This window comes from Lathamus discolor, chromosome 3, assembly GCF_037157495.1.
Source record: "Lathamus discolor isolate bLatDis1 chromosome 3, bLatDis1.hap1, whole genome shotgun sequence".
Taxonomy (NCBI): Eukaryota; Metazoa; Chordata; class Aves; order Psittaciformes; family Psittacidae; genus Lathamus; species Lathamus discolor.
Genome location: NC_088886.1, coordinates 123213602 through 123234986, shown reverse-complemented (window position 1 = coordinate 123234986; position 21385 = coordinate 123213602). Strand labels below are relative to the sequence as shown.

Below are 21385 nucleotides of genomic sequence, written 5' to 3'. Positions count from 1 at the left end.
CCCGGAGGGGAGGCCTGTGGGGCTCTGGAGAAGAGCTGGAACTTTTTTCTTTCAACTGTCTGTTGAAGCAAATTGGAAGGAGGCAGCTTTTCAGCTGCGATTGCTGGCGGCAGTCTGGGGGGGGAGAGGGATGCCGGGTGGGCTGAGGCTTCTGCAGCCCTGCTCCGCACGCACCGAAGCCGGGGTGCGAGTACTCTCTCCCCTAGCCCTGCCTTGCCTCGCCTCGCCTCGGGGCGAACTACAAGCCCCGTCATGCCGCCGCGCGGGAGGGCGGTAGCGGCGGAGCGCGCCTGCGCCGCCAGACGTGGCAGCACCCGCAGCGGCGGTGGCGGGTCCGACGCGGGTCCGGCGCCGTGGCGATGGCTGTGCCGGGGCAGGGCGCGGGGGCCGCGCGGCGCCGCGGGCGGCTCCTGCTGCCGTTGCTGCTGTTCGGCCTGGCGGTGAGTGGCGGCGGCGGCGGCCGCGCCCCGGGGCGGCGGGGACGGGCGCAGGGTGTCCCCTTCCCGGCGCGGGGGAGCGCGGCGCGGCCGGCGGAGTTGGGCGAAAGTTGGGAGCGGGACGGGCCCTTCGGGCTGGGCGCGGCGGCTGCCCCGCCGTCCGCACCCACTGCGCCCTGGGCGGGCTGGGCTCCGCACCGCACCGCACCGCACGGCATGGTTGGGCTCCGGCAGCACCCCGCTTGGGTGTTTCCCCAGCGCTCAGCCCGTGTGCTGCTTTCCTGCCTCCTTCCCTTTCTGCCTGCTTCTCAAAATCACCCAGAGAAAACCCACCCCGGCGGGCGGCGTTGTCTCCTCGAGCGGCTGCAAGCCCTCGCCTCGGCCCCGGCTTCGGGGGCTCCGACCGGCGGACGCTTCGTTCCTAAGTTTCGTGTGAGATCGGGTTCCTCTCGGCGTGGCTCTGCTGAGCGGCGCTGCCCCGCTTGGCTTTGTGCACCTGTGCGCGGGCACGGCCGCCCGCGGGCATCCGGCTGACCCGCCGCCCGTGGGCAGCGCCTACCGGGGCGTCCCTCCAGTTCGGGCAGTGTGGTGTGCTCTTTGTGCATTCCGGAGGATCTGGGTATGTTTCATTGAAATGACACGAAGTGAAACACTTCTCACCTCAGGGAGGCTGTGAGACTCACAGAAATACTTAAAAGTCTTATTTTCCCTTTTTTTTTTTAATCCACAGAATTTAGCATTAGAAGCTCAAAAGATTGACCAAGGCATGCTTTAAAGCACTGCTTTATTTACTTACTGCCGTGAACTACAGTTCTTCCTTCTGCCTGGACAAATAGAGTAAATAATTAACGAAAATCTGTGCTAATGTTTTTGTGCACGTGTGATGATCTGAAATGCATTTGGAAATGCGTGATCTAGGTGTGCTCATCTAATTCATACAAATCAAGTGTGGAATTCTTAATTGCCCTACTCTGCGCCTGTACTAATATTAGAATTGTCATTATGGGACAGACAGAAAGCATTGTCCCTGTCTGATGTAGCCCTTTGCCCCTGACAGGGGCCTAGCCGTTGCCTGGGAAAGAAAAAGGCTGTGCAGCCCTCATGATTTTTTAGTCCTAAGCTTGGTCTAGAAGTGCAGACCTCTGCTATCTGCAATTTATTTATTGTTTTCTACTGAAACAAGTCAGGCTGAACTCTTCCTAAAAAGACAAAAAGAGGTCTTACTGTGGTTTTTGTTTTTTTCCCCACGGCTCATCTTTAATGCATGCTGTACTTAGTAATACTTGTGGTAGTGTATTCTTCGGACTAAGTATACACTGTGGACTAAGTGTAGTTACAGTGGACTGAATTTTCACTTCCTTTAAAATAACTAAACACATGAAGTTATTTGTGGTGTTTCCTTCTGTATCCACTGTGACTGTCAGACCTTATTTCACTGTAACATTCATTTTATGTTAATGTCAGTATTTTGCTATGATTTCTTTTGGTAGACTAAAAGATTTTTTTTTTCTTTCAGCTTTCTTCATGTGAATCTCTTGTTTCCAACTACTCTAGTTGCCCATCTTTGGACCTTTTGTGTTGCAGAGCTGGTATATTTGAGATGAGCAGAGTGGGCCTGCTGTTGTCAGTAAAATTATATGACGCTATTGTAATTTATTGACATTATTCTCTTACCGTTCTTAATTTGCCCCAGTATTTTATTTGCTCTGTGATGCTGCACGCTGAGCAGATGTCTTCATTGAGCTGTTGATTCAGCTAATTCTTTCCCCTCTGCCGCGTACAAGTGGTTTAAATTATTTCTTCCAATTTGCATTATCTTGCACTTGAAGGTGCGACTTTTCATCTTGAAATATGTAGCTCGAGTATGCCAGGATTCAAAAACTAGCCTACAGCTGTGACGATGCAAAACCTGCTTTTATTTTATTGAGTCAATGTTTGCAAAGTCGGCGAGCCTGTTAAATCAGGACGTTCTCAGTGCGTAAAGTTAATGCTCAGTGTGTGTAAGGTAATGCCAGTTGCTTGCTAGGACAGAGGTTAATGAGAACATTGTCTTTCCTTCCAGCCCGGCCTTTTTTATGTACCCAAAAGAGACTACTTTCTCTCTTTTTCTTTTCTTTCCTGAAGTGCTGAGTGCTGACAGTGCACCTGGGACAGCAGCTAGAGTTGTGCATGCTCGGTGCTCCTGAAAAATAGGGCTCATTTTTAAAGTAGGACCCAATATTGGAGGTGGCTTCTGAGAAGTGAAGTCCTTATCCCTATAAGGCTTCCTGCATTTGTAAGAGGAAAACTTCAAAGCTGGATGAAGAAAACACTTCATTATCTTCTAACAGAAGATGTTATCTTCTGTATCACTATGAATGTTACATGCACGTGAGGAGGATGCTGCAGTGATCTCTGCTTGCTGTAAAGTTTCATTTCTTGAATGAGTTGAAGAGTCTTAGGGAAGCTGTGGTTTAACTTTAGAGCCGCTTCCCTATTGGGTGTGTCAAGTGGTTGACTATATTTCACTTTCGAAGGACTGAATTTACTGTTAAAGGCATTGGGAAGGAGTTTCATACAGAGCTGGATTTGCATTTCTTCTGATGTTTTGGGTACTGTCCTTTTCCTAGCAGAGCCCAGCCACTGCTCCCAACAGGATTTCACATCTGGGATCCGTTTGCTTTACAAACACTGATGAATGTTATCTCAGGCCAACATGGCAAAGGTCAGTTCATCTTCTGTGTGTCTGCTCAATGACAGAGAAAGTGAGTCAATAGAGTCTGACTGACATACAGCCACTGGGAAGCAGGCTTTTTGACATGGTGCCATTCAGAGCAGTGCCAGAAAGGCTTGAAAGGAGCACTTGAGGCTTCTACCTCCTCAAGTCCCAGTAGTGTCACAGGAATGCACCAGTGAGCACTGACACAGAGCTGTGAATCCCTGCCTGTGGGGAGGGCTTGGACGTGGCTCACTGTATTGCAGGTAGCCCTGCAGCAGGCAGCAGTGGCTTTGCCTCCGGTGAGTTTGCAGGCAGGGTTCAAGCGCTGCTCCTCCTCTGCAGTGCTGTTTCTTGTGGTGGCATTTGGGCTTGAATTCGGGAGTGCCTCTTCCCATCCAGCTACTGTTTGTACTACAGGAACTGCTTTGGGAAGTGTTTCACTGCAGTCAGAGGAAGGGTATTGCAGAGGCAAATCTCTTGTCTTGCTGTCCCCCGCATCCCATTCCTACTTTCTTCATTTCCTCTTCAAAATAGAGATTTGTAAACATTGTGACGTGGGCTGTGCTCTGGCTCTTCGGATGCCCTTTCCAAATTAAGCCTTATCTTTCAAGACTGGTTTTGTTACTCAACTCAATACCTTATGGAGATGGAGTGATGTTTTGAATCCATTTGCTTTGGTGCCAAAGCGCCCATTTATTTCACAGGGCCTGGAATGTTGCCGCAAGTGTGGCGTGGTCATCAGAAGTGGTGTTTGTGTGTTCTGATCAATTGGTGATGGTAGAGGTGCTGTTCTTGACCATTTCTTTTGCTTTTTTGGTGACACAGTTCTTTAAGTTTTTTCATTTCAGTAAAATGGAGATAATGAGAACTGCCTTTCTTCAGAGTTGTGTTTGGAGGTCTGTGAACAGAAAAAAATCAATCCAATTTACAACCAGAATCATGAAGTAGCATTGCCTTAAGTTTCTTGATGTAGACAGGGTCACTTTAGAAGTAAGTTATGGTTTACCTTGATCCTACCACCATTTCAAGGATGTGAATGGCAAAAAAATGTGATAGTAAAGCAGGTCTTAAGTTTTGGCACTTTGCTGAGAGTAGCTGGTAACATTGATAGACAATGCTGTGATTTGTGCGCTAGCAGAACACAGAACAAAAGTGATCTCATCTGTGGCTGCCTTCATGATGTCCTGTCTGATGTCTTTGGGTTTGTAGTCCTGTACCATATATGCTGGGTGACTGCACATACACTCATTCTTTCCCCCTCGTCTCTTTTCAGGAGATGGCACGCCATGAATGTGTGGTGGTGTGCTGCCCTAGCATCAGCTGCATGCTGGCTTGCTCTGATGCTGCCTCCCCTTTGCCTCTTCCAGGTTGCTTCCTTCCTGTGTGAATCTTACTCCAACTATTTAAATTAAGCTTTGCTTCCTATCACCTGCAGAAAACTGTAAGGATTAATTAGTTAATATTTGTGGAATGCTTTGAAGATAACAAGTGCCATATAAAGTGCTAAGGATTTTCAGGTGTCATTTTTCACCCTCTCTTCTTTATAAGTCCCACTAATAGTTTTGTCTTTTTATAGCTTTTCCTGCATGCTTCTTGAGTAGGTGATACTTCTTTAAACTTCTTCAAAACCCAGTTTTTAGTGGGGGATTATGTGGCATATGCTTTGCTTATGCTTTTGAAGTCACCCAAATATGTTAGTTCAGAAGTGATATCTGAAATGTTTCGTCAACAGCTTTTTTAATATATATTGCACCAGTGCCTGGCTTGAAGAGAGAACAAGCTTAATGTTCATAGTAAGGAGAAAGTTCTTTGTCAGCATTAGTAATTGACCCTATTACAGTCAGTTGTTAATTAGTAAATTGTTGCACAGGTTTTCTTTCATTAAGCATTTGAAAACCCAGTACAATTAATTGGCTACAGAGCCTTTGAGAGCAACCCTTAGTATAGACTGTTATACCTGTAGCCTGTGTTCCTTAAAAACCAGTGTTTAAGAACAATATGAACAGTAGAGTCTAGTCAAATTTTGACGTCTCCATGGTATTTTTTGCTATCTTCTATATTTGGAAAGTGAGCATAGCAAGCACCGTGTTAAGTGGAATGCCTTATTTGTAGCGTTCTTCAGCCTAAGATAAAGAATACCAAAGACACTCCGTGGCAGGATTTTAATTTGCCTTCCTTTGTGAACAAAAGAAGATTTGACACTTACCTCTTGCAGATATGACCCACCGCAGTAAAATGTCAGCAGAACTTGCTTTTCTTTTCTTTTCCTTTGAATGGCTTGAGGTGAGAGTTAATTGATCTGAATTATATACAGTGTAAGAATGCAGTTCCATGAACCTCATGGGAAATGGACAAAACTCAAGATGTGTCCAATGGAAGTGCCTGCAAATGTAAATCTGTAAGGCAAAGCCATGATTTTCTACTGCTGTCGGTTTGCTGATGCGGTAGTTGTTGCTTTTCAGGTGTCTCTGCAGGAGCACTTCTCACCTGGCCATCCCATGCTGCTTTAGGCACAGGAGTCACCACTCCACAGTGACCCTATAGATCCTTTCAAATCAATTGCAGGTAACATATTGCAGCCTCTGTGCTGGGGGCCCTGAGCAGGTTGCATTTTGGGAACCCCTGCAGATGTGATTGGGAGAAGATGATTTTGTGGTCTCAGTGGGATTGCAGAAGCTACTTCAGTTGTAGCTTGAAAGTTTGAGACCCAAGTGCTACCCTTTCTCTTCCTCCTCTCACTGAAGTAAATTCTTGGCAGGCTCCCTTGAGGTACATTTGGGTAACAGAAGTAACCTGTCTCCCCTCATCTGATTTGATTAAAATGTTTCTACTGCTATTTTGGGTATTAATCATGAATGAAAACAGGGGACTGTCCTACTTATCACTATCCACCTTAGAAGGCATTTGTTACAAATGGCTCAGTGATCAAAGCGGCACAACCCTGAATGTAAATAGCAGCAGAGGGGAGGGCTTGTGAGTGAAAAGCAAGCAATTATTTCACAAGGTCAAGCGCAGTTTGTGTGATGAACAAGGAACATAAAACATCTGCAGTCAAACTGTGATTCCTGTAAACAAGGGGGCTTTGGATTTGAACATGCTATATTTTTAAGTGAGAACAAATGGGAGAAAGGGATCTGCGCATCTGTAGTGCTTGCCTGGAGATGACTTAGACCTGGCATTTTCAGTATGTGCACACTGTCTGCACCACAGGACCTGGCAGTGCCACTGGCTGATCTGCAGGTTTACAAATCTCCATCACTGCAGCAAAGAGATGTTCCTTCAAATCCACCTTCTGAAGTTAAGTGAATGCTTCACCCCAGGGTTAGTTTTGGAAACTTGAGTAGAAAAGGGAAGGTGAGATCTGGTCTTGTTCTTGGGATTTCTTGCCTGTTCCCTCTCCCCTGCCCCCAATTTTAATGTAACAGAAGAGACCTCTTTTTAAAACATGAACTACTCCCCTCCTAAAGAAATTAATTATGAAATTAAATGCAATCATCTCCATTACTGCGTGGTATTTTGAGGCAGGTTTGCTCTTCAGCTAGATTCCCATAAAATGTCTTGTCAGACACAATCTGTTTCGTATGTACAGGGTCGCTCATTGATCATATTTATAGTGGGTTGAATGCTGTTGTCCCAAAATGAGAATGACATCAGTGGGTGGTTAAGCTAGGACACAAATCAATGTCTTGCTGAAAAATGGGCTTTTGAAATTGTGGTCGGGTGTAAGACTGCATCCTTGCCAAGCAGCAGTTGTGCTAGAATTGGTTGTTCGCGTCAGCCCGAGCTATTCTTGAAGAAGTGTGCAAAATGTCTGCCTAATTATACATGCAAGTGTTAGTGTGTGCATAAAAAATGTATGTTGACATATGGATTCAGGCACCTAAGCACTGTTTCAGCCACATGTCCATTTCCATTTTTTTTTTAATGCATAACTTGTGTCCAGGGAAATACATTTTTTCATGCTCTTGAGCTGGAAGTAGGAGAAATAGGAAATAGTTTTTCTATCCAGTGTACTTTGATAGTTCCTCCTTATTTAATTTTGATATGTATTTTCTTCTTTTTATAACCATGTGTTTTCATTGTCTTTGATTTAAAATAAATAATTCTCCACACATGCTGCTTATGCCTAGCGAAAGACTGTGCTGTCATGAAGCTTTTGTGGGGAGCAACTCATAAATTGAACTGGGTTCTGTGGGAACAGCAGTTAAGCATTTATCATGTTTAATTTGGGTAATAAATGTAAAATATGAAAATACGTGCGTGTGGCTTCTTGAAAGATATTCCTGGTTTTCATTCCGAAATGAGATTCGTAAATAGTAAAATCTTGAGAAATAAAACTCTGCTCTCTCGGATCCTTGATGATTTTGAGAAAACACGGCCTGCGGGGTGACCACATTTTTCAGTAGTGTCAGTACTGGAAGTATAATTAGCAAATAGTTATTTGCCTGTAACTCTTTCCATCTGGGTTTCTAAAAGCTCAGATGTTTCTTGGGTACCAGTTCTAAGGGGTGGGGTTGTGGAGTGTTTCATTGCTCTTTAACACTTTCATATGTTAAAGATCCTTGGAGCTCTGCAAGGAATTGCTGGAAAGTGGGGAAGAGAGAGGAAAATTAAACCTTTCTGACTGATCACATTTCTTCCACCTAGCTTGCAAGATTATATATTTAAATACATCCTTTGATTTAAAGAGCAGAAGCAGAGCTAGAGAACATGCATTTTTGTACCTTGTACTTGAGTAACAGTGGCTGTCAGCAGTTTTGAATTGACTGTCTTGGGTTTGGGCTCACTTATGTTTTACTTGAGAATCCTTCATGCATCTAGATCAGACGCTACAATCACATGACTGATGTGCGACCTACGCCATAAAAAATTCTGTGAAAATAGATTCAGATTGAGATCTTGAGCTGGGGAGAATCTGCAGACTGGAAGTGCTACCAGATTTGCATTTCGTAGTCTGCCGCTTGTAGTCTGCCTTTTTCCAAAGGTCTTCACCAAAGTTTCCTGTGTCTGAGGGCACCAGGTGATTCTTATGTTGGTTCCAGCTCACTGAGCCAGCTCTGGAAGAAGACCCATTGTGCTAGGCACTTCGCATACAGAGCCTGCAATAAAATAGACCTTCCCTCAGTTTTACTGAACTTTCTTGTCGGAATAGCTGTCACATGGCAGGAGGGGCCCAGATATTGCATGTGTTGGTCCTAATGCCTTCTAAGTTTAACAGGTACCAAGGTAGGCGGCTTCTTCAGAAAAATGTTTGGAGTGTTTCTTAACTTTTCAGCAGTGGTTGTGAATAGATTTTAAAGCTTCGGCATGCTCAAGTGACAAGAGAGTTTAGCTTGTTTCTTATTTATAGAGTTCCATATGTGTGAATGTAGCACTTCCTGATGCATATGAAAAGAGGCTTCCTGCCCAGGAGGGACTGTCACCTTTCTTGACCTCTTCTTTTTTTAATATGAGCTCATCTCCTCTTGTGCCCTGGATTTAAACAAGAAGCAGCCTGCTTGATTGGGCAGTGCCTGGCTGATGAGCTCTCCTGCAAAATGTCTGGAATAAATCTACCTGAGTCATATCTCACAATTAAAGTCATATAGCACAGTACATGCAAATGAGCCTCATCTTTGCTGCCACTATGCCTGTGGGCTGTGCAGGAATATGAGCCTGGTTTTCCATGAAGAAGAGCGTGTAACTATTTTCATAGGATTCTCCTTCCCCATCCTCTTAATTTCATGCTGTTGCCAGAACTGTAGCTGCTGGCATGGTCATCATAGCGTTGTCTCTGGTGCAGGACAAAGCAGCCCCATGGCTGGGACTGGCATTGGGTGAAAATGACAGCTTGCCATCACTTGCATTCAGTGCAGCTGGTAGCAAAGATGGAAGTTCTTTGGGAGGTTTAAGGGTAAACTGACCTTTCATTTATTCCTGGGTAGGGTTTTTGTAAATTTCAGCAGGAAAAAGCTGGAGAGAGTGAAATTACTTAATTCTTATCAGTTTGCAAACATCATATAGCACAAATGCATGTTGGGAGGTGGTGAGCATTTCTGCTCAGCTGATAATCTACCAGTATTGCTACGGCTGCCTTAGATGTGCAGGCAGGGTGTTTCTGTCCAGCTCAGTGCTTTCAGCTTGGACCTTTAGGGTGTTACATCCAGAAAAGGCTGCAACATTAATCTTAATTAAGGGGAGGTGATGATTTATTCAGCAGGGCTGACTGGTGCACTTGTATGCACAAGGCCTTTCCCAGTGGGTTTTGGTTTAAACTGTAGGATCAAAGAGAGCTGCTGTAGTAAAACAGCAGGAAAATGAGTAACGTGTATTGATTTGATACCTGGGAAGGAATTGGACAAAGTAGCAGTGGTTATATGCAATGTGATGTGCTTCTCCCTCCAAGCACCTGCTCTTCCACCAGCACAGTGAGTTTTCTTTAGTGGCAATACTGACAAGCCAGTAGTTAAAGCTGTCACCGTTTCCAGAATCCAATTTTTCAAGAGGTTTATAGCTCTGCCATTATAAAGAGGAAAAAAGTGGGGGGGAGGAGAAGGGAGGAAAATTCACTGAAAATGGCTAAGCAGCCTTTCCATCTGGAAATGGCATGAAATACATGTACTTCAGAGCTATCAGTGCTTTAAACAAAATTCATAATACCATTTGGTGTGAGGTTGAAAGTGGCCTTTGTGCCTTTTTTAGTCCAATTATTTATTTTTGGCGGTAATTTTGTAGACTGGAGTATCTTTAATTGAGTCCAGTTTTCTAAGCTAAAGAAGTAACCTGTAATTTCACTTTCCCTGTCTGTGTTCAACCTTTATTTCAGAATAGTTTAGTTTTAGTCTTTTGTAACTTGAGACATAAATAAACCTTTAAGACACTTGGAGGGTTCCAAGAAGTTGAGGTGAAGGGAAATGTTTTTTGGGGAAAAAAAGGAACAAAACCCAAACGTCTAGGTTTAAAGCGATCTGCTCATAAGTCAGTGTTAGATTAATCCTTCCTCTGCCAGCTTCTGATTGCGTTGAGTTTTGAGCAGGAATTTGCATGTCTGTGTCACCTCACTTAGCACAACTGTATTTGTCTACTTTGATTGGCAACACCGTGTATTCATCTCGGAAAATACATGAATGATTCACATGCATCAGCCTGAAGTAGGAAGGCTGAGCTGTGGGCACCTGGATTTAGAAGAGTGCAAGTCTGTTGGTTGAATTAAAGCATCAAGGGCATTTATGCTGAAGGTAGGGTAGGGGCTGACTTGCAAATGTGCTTTTTCCCTTCTCACAGTTAGACCATCTGGTCAGTGGGGCTCAGTGGTGAGAATCCTGCCTGCAGAGTGGGATAATTTCTTCGTTCTGTGCCTGTGCAGCCTGTCATGCTTTTGTGTTTAATGTTATAGGTGTATCTTGTAGTAACTATAAATTCCCGAACATGTCCTGGGGTTGTTTTGAGGATGACCTCCATTTCAGCTCAGCTTCTTCTTCTACCTCTTGAGTCCCGAAACTCCCTTTTCCACATGTAAAAAGGCATAACACTTACGAAGTATATTTTGGAAGTGCAGGTTTTGTTTCTGTGTTTGCAAATAGCTGAATTTGTAATGACGTGTAGTGCCTGGGGCTGCATGTTCTGACTTTGATTGACTTAGTGCCTTGTTTTGTACGCTGCAGTCTGTAATGCATGGGATGCAAGAACAACAGTCTCGTACTTCTTCACATTCACTCTGGACACATTTTCCAGCCCAGTTGGAGTGAGTCATGATCAAAATTAGTTCTGTAATTAAGAAAACACTGAATCTCTTGTGTGTGTTAGGCAAATGAGCTAAAGCTTTTAGCCAAGCAATTAAGTGTTAAGGTTTTACTGTAAGGTGAATGTAAGCTAGATAATTTCTCCAGCTAAGCTTCCCATAATCATTCCATTAGTATGAATTCAATACAGTGCAGAAGGGAGGCAGCATAGCTTGATGGTTAAGATTATTATTATTATTATTGAGGATTATTGCAGTACAAATTAGCGGTAGAGGCTTTAGACAAGGTTATGGTCGTATTTTGATAGTTTTACTTCATGGTAGGATAAAAGACCGCTCTGGAGCGGTCATGATTTAAATAGACCAAAAGATGCAACAGCAAAAAAAATGTCTTTGCATAGGTACAGAACTGAGATGCAGAGAGATTAAATGCTGTGCCTTCTGTGTGGCCAGTGGAAGCCAAATTTGATCTTGTGGCAAAGGCACTCGTGCATGTGTGCGTAGTACAGTGTCACCTCTGGGAAACATAAGCCCTGTTCCACTTCGGAAGGGTGGGCGGGAGAGGGTTGTGGTTAGTGCTGTAGTGTAGGTGCTAGATTACCTGCAGATTGTGTTTTCATTTCCTTCATCTGCTCTGTGTCAGTGTGGGTTAGTGATTTTGGCTTCATGGCTCTTGCTGTCTTCTGTGGGATATCAAAGTACTTGATTGAGTTTGCAGTGTATTCTGAGATCTAGGAAAGAGTGCTCTCCAAGTGGCAATCTGCTGCTTCTTTTGTTACAGTATATTAAATGTACATAAGAATTTTTGTCTGATTATCTGCCTAGGGAACAAACGTTTAAAGGGGGAGGCTTCTTAACTAACACCATATTTCTTGATGTTGTGTTTATCTCATCTTTCCACTTAAGGATGCTTGCTGGGAGTGGTATTGTTCCAGTTTCAGTAAGTCATGTGTATAGCTTTTTTATTTCTTTGGCTTTTGCTGATGAAATTGATAAGATAGTTTATTTAAGGCAGCGTGTCTCAAGATTATGGAAAAAGGTCAAGGCAATTTCAAAAGCAGCTTGTCTTTGTATTTTGTTTCTCAGCATGGAAGCTGTTACTGATGTTTCTGGCTTTGTGTTTCTGTAGGCATTTTTGCCAGCGTTCGTGTACTCGTTGAAGGTGTCTCCACTCATAGAGAAAATAAGTGACCACAAGGACTTTAAGAAGCTTCTCAGGACACGGAATAACATACTGGTGCTGTATTCCAAATCTGGTAAGTCCTCTTTTGTGTGTCATAGCTCTGTGTGCCCAGCAGGGTGTGTGCATTTGAACATCTGAGTGCATGCTTAATGACGTAAGCTCTTTGCCCTTACTTGCTCTCTGTTCAGTATTGCCTTATGTGACTTCAGGGTGCTTCTGTGTGACTACAAGGGCTTCTTCAGGACTGGTGTCTTTGTTCTAGCTCAGAGTCTCCAAATGTTTCAAGGTTGGTGGCGTCTTGATCTGGTCTTCTAATTGCTCTGTCACATTGGCAAAAATACACTTTACTCTGGCTTTTTGTCCAAAACTGGCAGCTCATAACAGCTCTCAGCCGGAGTTTTCTGGTGTGTTTATCACAGTATTTTGCAAGTTTCAATTTCCTGGTGACACTGAAAGACTTAATGAAGAGTTATAGTACTGAAATCAATCCATCTTTGCTTCTGACAGCTTTGAGTGTCCCATGGTTGTCTTTCAACTTTAATTAACAAAATATAAAAATAAAAAATGAGCTGCTTGTGTAGGAGGGAGAAATGGCTCATTTCACGTTATGCGACTGTCATGCTACAGTCCTCTCTCTTTCAGGATCTTTTCTGCCTGTTCGCTCTTCCTTACCTGCCTGTTTGCTCTTCCTTTTGCCCTGTTCTGCTTTTGCTGTACCTTATGTCCTTTGTTGCCTTGTTTGTTTTCGTTCATTGTTTTGTGTGACACCGTGTGAAATGAAGAAACAATCTTTAAGCTCCAAATGCAATGCAGAATGCTGTTGGGGATGTGGAAGTCGTTGGAGAGCAAGAATTAAAATACATCACTAAGATGATTTTTTCCTTAGTGCTGCACTGTTTTTTTGTTGTTGTTGCTTCTTGTTCACTCCTTCAGTCAAGCAATACAAGATAAGGCTTTGTTTGTGGGTTGTGTTCTCACTTTCTGACCTGTTGCAAAGGTCTTACCTCAAACTCAGTGGCATTGGTGATTGCTCTGGGTTTATAATGTGGCAAATTGGAGCAGTACATGATGACCCACTATCCTCCCCCCCCCCCCCCCCAATTAGACAAAAATGTGCAGCTGCTGGGATAATTAACTTTTATTTCCTAAAGGTATTCTGAAACAGTTTTAAGTGCTACATGTGACTTAATTTTTGTTAAAACATTTGTGTTTTGCTATAGTGGGAGACTCTGAGTGCATAAACTTGGCCAAATGGTTTTATGGTAACAGGTTCAAAGTAAAAGTCATAAAAGAGTTTCTAATGCTTTTTGATTTTGAAAGGAACACTTGAGATAAAAAAGATATCTCTATTATTCAGCTTTTGAAAGGGAAAATTTTCTTTTTACGCTTAATATTTTAAGCGGTGGTTGCTTTCATTTTTAGCAGCACAATCAGAACACTTCAGCTCTGACACTCATCAAATAAATGTTGCCCTATGGGCATTGTTCAAAAGCTGTGTTGGGGAGATTTCTTTTTTCTGTTTTTGTTAGTTAATTGGTTAGTTTTAGCAGTCTAAAGCATTGCATACGGAGCTGACTGTGGGATTAATGTTTCTTCCTAGAACACATCCTTGCAAAATTAGAAGTGTCTTGGCTGTCACCCAGAAAGAGGGAAGGGAAAAAAAAGGGGTAGGAATTTCGAGGTGCAGTTCTAGACCGAGTGTATATCCCCCAGCTGTAATGAGATGTTGGTCAGCATCTGATCATACTGCTAGAACAAAGGCTTTGCTTCTCAGCTGAGCAGAACTAGATGAGCACTTCTGCCTTGCATAGAAAATTCATTTGGTTTAGGAGATGTCCTCATTTGTAGATGTTGAGTTCACCTTACCAGCGGGGTATCCTGCCAGGGCTGCTCAACTAGTGAGTCTTCTGGGACAAGCCTGTCCTATCCTGAATGCTTATTTTTTAAAAGGTGTTTGTCAAACTATTCCACTTTGTGTGAAGAATTCCCCCATGTGTCTACATCCCTGTGTTGCAGAGAGGTGGCAGCTGCACGTTATCGGTATTGGGGGTAGGATAGTTTCTTGAGAGCTAACATGTGTGGGCTGGCATCTCTGATGGCATCAGGCCCATGCAAAGGCTGTCAAAGAAAAAGAAGCTGTTTCTGACTCAAGAGATTGTTGAGACAAAAATTGTGGCGGTTTAGACACTGAGGAGGCTATCACTGCCCACTGTTTCTGCTTGCCTGCTCTGACCTATATAGGCCTTCACTTTCTCAAATGTTGGAGACAGATAGTGGTTTATTATAAGAGCATTTGGTTTGACCCAATATATCTGTTCCTATATTCACTTAGTTGAAGTAGTGTGGAGCAGCAGCAGTTTAAACAGATCTGGAAGAGGCTCTGTGTTTCTGTTTTCTGTTTATCGAGGCAGGAAACAGTTTCTGTTAGACTTAGTTTTTCTGTTAGATTCTTCTGTGTTTATTTTTAATGCCGTTCATAAGACTGTTCTGGAATAGTGTGGATTTTGCAAAGCGCTTCATGTGGCTTGGCATAAAAATCTCAGTTGGGTACTTCTATTACAGCCAGCTCTTGGAAGGACCTTTTGTGGGTGCTCTCTGCTACTAGTTTTGAGCTCCTCACAACTGTTAATTTGGGTATCTCCCAGAGTTATTATGAGAATAACTGTGTTATTTTCTGTGTATGACAGGGCAATTGAAGCAGGCAGAGATGCTGAATGGCTTGCCCTTGCAGCTGATGAAGGCCCTTAATGAAATGGCTTGAATTAGCAGGCAGTGATACAAACTGGTTAGTGCCCAGACACAGAAAGTAGGTAGTGTTGGGATGGAAGCCAGTTTGCAGGAGAGGACATAGTATAATTCCATAAATGTAGGTCAGGGAGCATGCCTGGAAGTATGAATTTCAGTGTGTTGTTTAAGGAGGATGGAGGGAAGAAGCCACCCAACTTTAGCTGGGGACAGCATTCCTCCTAGTTTACAGAAGGTTTTACTAATCCCTCACATACTGATTTCTTCAAATTAGACAAGATGTTCTTCCAGTGCTTCAGAACAAAGGAATGCACCATTGTGTTTTTCTGTGTGGAATAATAATGCTGTTGTTGATTAGTTTTTATTACTGTTTTATTTTGTCTTCCAGCTGCTGCTGCGGAAAGCTCACTCAGGTTACTGTCCAGCGTAGCACAGGAGGTGAAAGGACGAGGTACTATAAGCTGGATAGACTGTGGGTATGTGTCACACTTTTTCTTCTTTTTTTAACTCTTCCCTTTGTGTTTTTATTGCTGACTTGGCTTTTTTTAGCAGCTCTGAAACTTTTGCCCGTAACTGAGCAAGCATCACTCTGTTCAGTGTCTTCATAGCTGTAGGGTGCCTGTATCTTACCATCCTCTCTTCCTTCAGACCAGTGAAGGGGAATAATTTTTTCCTTATGGCTGTTGTCACTTCTCTGACAGCATGCTTTTCAGCTTGAAGCTGGGGACCCCAGCTAGCATTGCCATTCGGGGGGGGCACGTAGCATGGAAATTCTACTACTCTGGTTTTCCCACAAGCCGGGGGAGGAGGAATTCCATCAGCTGGAGGTCGGTGCAGTTCTGCTCTGATAGCAAATGTTGCACAAGCAGTAGGGCTGTTTGCCTGGCTTTGAAGTGTCCACCCATTTGTATTTCTCAATCAAATGAACTTCCTCTGTGCTTGTGTAGGTTCATGGCAGTTTTTAATGTGAAGGCAGGGGAACTTGTTTCTGTAAGTGGTTGATTGTGTGCGGAAGAATGAAGAGGTGTGTAGTTTCTGGTTTGCAGATGTGAAAGCCTCCACTGTGGTTCTGGTCAATAACACATTGCCTGTGGTTTTAGCTTGTGTATTGTAGTGCCTCTCTGTAGCTTTCAGAGCTTTGCCTGCAGATAGCAAATTCCCCTTCCTATGCTGTAGAGGAGCAGCTTGCTGCCTATCTGTGTGTTTAGGTGAATTGCCATGGTATGAGCAAATTGTACACTGTGCACAAATCTAAGTCAGCTCTGAAAATCATGTGGCTCTCTTAAAATTACACTTTTGAAATCAACCTCCATCCATCAAGCAGTGATCCAGAAGCTTTTGTTGTTGGTTAACCTATCTTGAGCTCCCCCTGCCATCAAGCAGGTATCTCTCCCATGGAGTCCTCTGCTTCTGCCTTCTGTTTGCATTCTGCTGGGCTCATCCAATGCACAGACACTTTAAGTTCTGCCTAGCAGATGATGGGGTCTGTGTTCCAAGTCATCCGCTGGCAGAAAGCAGCTCCTTCCTCAGAGGTCAGTGAAGACTGTACCACTTCCCACCTGCTGAAAAGCCAGCAAATAAATTGTATTGACACTGATGAGAAGGTTGCGTGGAGATCTGGCATACCTCTGATGTCCAGTCTCCTTTTCTAATGAAAGCACTGATAAACAATTTTATCAGTAGTGAGGTTGTCAGTAATGAGGGCTAGCAAATAGGATACTAGGCCAGCTTCTTGGCTTTAGTTTCTAATTGGCCCCCTTTGTCACTATGGAGTGGTCACTGGCTTTTTGCGTCTTTGGTTTCCCTTTTGGTTTAGGCTGCTTCTGTGTTGGGAGATTTACTGCTTAACCATGTATGTATGCATGTGGCACGTGCATATAACTTGATGAGGCTTTTCGTCTGGCCCTTCAAAATGCTACTATAATACAACTAGGGAATAACCATCTATGGATTGAACAAGGAAAAATTCAATGTTTAGGACTTCAGTCTGAAATCCAGGGAAGTTTTGTCTCTTAGTTCAACAGGTCAGTCTCTGCTGCTGAGATTTTAAGTGATGGTGATGGGGAGGGAAATATGTTGTTTGGTTTTGCTGCAAAGTAAACTTCAATTTGTCAGACCCTGATAAGCTCTCCCTTTCCAAATGTTGTCATCTAAAGCAAACTTTCATAACAAAGTTACTTGCAAGATATGTATTTTAAAGTCTGCTGCAGGTAGTACTTTAATACACTTCATAGGAAGCTTGGTACTTGCAGAGTCTTTCCTCTGACCATGGTGGGGAAATACTTAAGTTAAGCTTCCTATTTGTAATGAAAGGTGAGTTATTGCCAAAGAGTGAAGCAACCTGGTGAAGGTTATGCTGTAAGAGTTAGGGAGACCTAGGAATACATTTGTAGGTTCCCAAAACTTGCTTTGATGACAGTAATATCACAATAAAATTGCTATTTGCTGAGTGACAGGCAGTGGGAGTGTGCTGTAAGATAGCAATAGCTGTAATTCTGTCTTCAAGGGTTGAGCAGTGCTTCCTTTCAGATCACTTGTTTGTGAAGAACCTGGAAAAAAACAGATGATCTGTCCAGCTGTAGCTGGTGATTTGTCAGAGATGTCTCTTCTGTCTCTTCCACCTCCAGAGGGATGTCATAACAGAGTTTGTGAACTTGCCTCATGGGGCAAGGAAAAAGGAAGACTGGCTTGTGTCAGAGGAGGCCTTGATGCACGCAAAAAAAACTCTGCAAATAGGTTGAGCTTGAACCAAGTTTTGCGGTTACTTTGCTTGTTAAACCTTTAAAGCATTCTCAGCTCAATCTCATAATGTTGAGATAACAACTTTTAAACAAGTTTTTTCCTCAGAAGATTTTGTTCTTTCATTTGCTTATTGCCACCTTTCTTTTTTCTATTTATTTTTTTGTGTGTATCACTCACTGCAGTGGTAACATGAGAGAGGCTGCAGTAGTGCTGTCGCTGGTCACAAAGGGCCAGCTGTAAGGCCTGAACAGCTCAGTCCTTCCAGAGTTGCTCAAGCAATTCTCCCACTGTAAGTATGCTGTGAGGCTTATTTGCAAGTCTTCAAACAGCACACAGATGCAGGGATATTTACAGCACAGGCTCAATTTGTTTTACAAATACTGACAAGAAATGGCTTGTTTGGCAGCAATATTTAGCAGGGAATTTTGGCTTTGCTCTTCACATCCTGCTGTAACGGACTTCTTTGCCTTCAGATCCAAGCATTGGCATGGCTGGCATACATGCGGAGTTGTGGTTTGTGGCTCTGCTTCCCTGTGGCGATGACAGCAGTCATCTTCTTGCCTTTATTGGCAGTGTACTTTTATTTTTTTGTTTGTTTGTTTCTTGTCATTCTTCTCCTTCCCTTCATTTTCAGGAGAAAGCAAGAACATACTGCTCCACTGATGGAAATCATTATGGATTGCTAAGTCTTGGCAGTATGTTCTGTATTTTGTACAGCAGAAGAGACTCTGCAGGTTTGTGGCTGGAGGTGGGCAGCCTGAGTTGCTTACGTGGAAACTGTGCTCCTTGGCCTCAGTTTTTGTTAGGTCTGTGGTATGGGGCAGAAGCTAGACTTGAGCTTTCAGTGCCAGGTTTAGTGCTCTTGGGGAGACCAGGGAGGTTTTTCAGCATAATATGGCTAAATACTTCGTTTCTTGCTGAGACTATTAGTGTGGAGTAGAGGAGGTTGCCATTTAGTTTGTCACTTTGCAGCAGTATAGCAGGGCTTCCCAGAGTGCCTGGGCTTACAAGATGTAGGGCTGGGAAGTGCCAGGTACCTGCCTTCCCTGTACAGTTAGGCTCATTAGAGTTAAGTGCCATCCTGAAGCAGGGCCATGCAACACACCCAGGGATGCTTCTGTATACAGTATTGCAGATAAGGTCCTTGTTCTTGAGATATTTCAGTCAATTTGAGCAGGCAAATAGATGCCTCCTTTTAGAGATGAAGGGACAGCACAAGAATTGCATGTGGCATTGAAGTGATCACTGTTCCTGAGTGCTGAGATAGCATATGTGGCTCTGTACACAATTAAATGTGGAGCTGTTTAATTTGTGAATAGAAGATCTACAAACAATGTGACAAAAATATGTTTTATTCTAGCCTTTCCGTGTTTTAATTAGGAATTTCTTGCTCAGGCATTTGATGTTGAATGAATGGTGGAATATTGAATTAATCATGCTTGGTAAGGTGCATGGTATCAGGAACAGAGCACAAAGTTGTAGACTGGTAAATCCTGAGTTTGGGACTAATATCTGGGGACATACCATGTTAATAAGAGCTGAGAGTCCCAGCTTATGTTCCTGGCTCTGCGAGTGATTTACTTCTTGTTAGTTTGGGCTCTTAAAAAAGGTGTATCTGTTTTCTGGGCAACTGGGTAAATATTGCCTGATTCATTAATCAGTATTTGCAGAGTTTGGAGAACTTTGAAAGGAGAAATGCTACAGCAGCATGAGAGAGGCTTTGAAGACTTAATAATCTTAAAGTTATCTTCTAGCTGCCTTGAGTAGGTTTTGTGATAGATTGTGGGGTGGCCAAAGACTGCCGTTATGAGGAAAAGTATGACTAACTTGGGTGAAGTGGAAAGAAAACAAAATGGCTTTGCTAAAATGTGTTTGGCAGGTTATAAAAGGCATTGTGGTCAGGTGCAGCCTTGAGGAGGTAGAAGGCAGAAGGGGTTGAAAGTAGTTCTTTCCATCACGATGTAGTGATGTAGTGAACCCTCCAAGGTTTTCCTATTGCTGAATTGTCCCAGGTTTTTTATTGACTATAACTCCTGCCCAATTGTGGACTGGTATTTTCAAAACCTCACCCATTTCTTTGGCTGTGGGTAATTATTTTCTGTTCAAATTTGAATGGTTCCCTTTACTACTGTAGGTCCCAAACATAAACAAAGCTGTGTGATTTCCATCTGCTGTCATAGCGCATGTGCTTGGCTTTAACACATCAGACTGCTAGGAAAAGGAAATACCATCTGGTTAAAATGTCTCACTAATTTTTGGTTGGTTTTAATTCCACTTTTTCAGCTTTTGTGTGTCATTCTTGTAGTCCCTTTCATGTGTCCTGTGTGTCATTCTTGTCTTCATCCCCAGTAATTACTTGTTATTGTTGCAATCCCATGACACTTAGCATAAATGTAAGCCTATAATTTGGCTGATAAAGCAGTACTTTAGGGCTGTGTATCTAAACATATGCTGGTTTTTGAGAGCCAAATCTAATGAGTAGTTGTATTTTCTGGGATTTCCCCCAGTTTCCGTGTTTATCTGCCTTTTAGATGAAATCTTCCTTCGCAAATTTCTAATTTCCTAATGCCTTGATACAGAAAGGCTTTACAGGCAGTCGTAAATTAATTTATTTAATGCTTTGAAATAGCAGGGAGGAATTTCAGAAATAAGACTGCTGGCATTAAGTGTCATTTTGGTCTTCAGTTTTTACCTCACTCCTATAAAGCCGATCAGAAGTAGGATTTATTTAAAAGAGTAAGTCTACTCATCTTCCTTCCTTACAGTTGAATTTTAAGGCTGATGAAAAGCTTTGAAATTGCAAATAAAAAGGACCAGATCTGATGGAGAGAGAAAAAAGGAAGGAAGAAGTGATTATCTTGCACTGATGTGACCCCTTCCATCCAAGTAGATTTTCAGTGTCTGGATTTCTGCTTTTTTCTACAGTTGCCTCGAAGGCAAAGGGCAGTGGCAGCTCAGGGGTGGATGGCACGCACATCACCTTAGGTACAGCCTGGAGAAGGTGGCAGGGTGCTGGTGGCTGATCCAGGGAAAGTAATGTGTCTATCAGGAACAGTTTGCAGGTGTAGTTACACTGCCAACATGGTCCTTGTGTGGCTGCAGTTTGTATGGGCAATTTGTGCATTTGCAGCATAGATTTTTCAGTGCCTTCCTCCTGTCTTTGTGATAACCTGTCTGTGTGGTTAATGCTAATTCGCATTAAAGCCCTTTTATATTCCTGTCTGAGTGACCATGCAGGAAGTGCTGTGTCAGTCTGAAAAAAAATTCCTTTTTTAAGTAAGCTCTCAGCTCTTAACATAAACCCATTTAGTCTGGTGTATTGCATTAATTCAGAAATGCAGAGCATTTAACTAAAATCCACTGTAGTGCCTGGGTCTATGAGCCTGGGTTCATGTTTGTTTCGTCCTAACCATGTATATTCTATGTGTTTTGCCTAGAATTGTTCATTACCTGTGAATCTTCAAAGTTGCTGCTTTTCAGACTAAAATTAAGAGTAAGCAAGTTAAGATTTAATGTAAAGTTACCTTTATTTACCTGAATTCAGTGTTTCATTTAAAACATCCTCTAGTTGGTCAATGAGAAGCCGAACATGAGCTGGCAGTGTGCCCCCATAGCCCAGAAAGCCAACTTTATCCTGGGCTGCATCAAAAGGAGCGTGACCAGCAGGTCAAAGGAGGTGATCCTGCCCCTCTACTCTGCTTCTGTGAGACCCCACTTCAAGTACTGTGTCCAGCTCTGGGGCTCTTATGTAACGTAAGTACATGGACCTGATGGAGAGAGTCCAGAGGAGGACCACAAAGATGATCAGAGGGCTGGGGCACTTCCCCTTTGGAGACAGGCTGAGAGAGTTGGGCTTGTTC

The 21385-nt window shown here is 43.2% G+C and overlaps 1 protein-coding gene across 1 annotated transcript in view; it reads left to right on the top strand.

Moving 5' to 3' along the window:
* Nucleotides 1-305: 305 nt before the first annotated feature.
* Nucleotides 306-21385, top strand: part of PDIA5 (protein disulfide isomerase family A member 5) — a 100724-nt gene continuing 79644 nt past the window's right edge. Inside the window, exons 1-3 of the mRNA XM_065671439.1 lie at nucleotides 306-440; nucleotides 11985-12111; nucleotides 15172-15259. Of these exons, the coding sequence (XP_065527511.1) occupies nucleotides 360-440; nucleotides 11985-12111; nucleotides 15172-15259 (296 nt within the window). The 5' untranslated portion in view covers nucleotides 306-359. The remainder of the gene's footprint in view (nucleotides 441-11984; nucleotides 12112-15171; nucleotides 15260-21385) is intronic.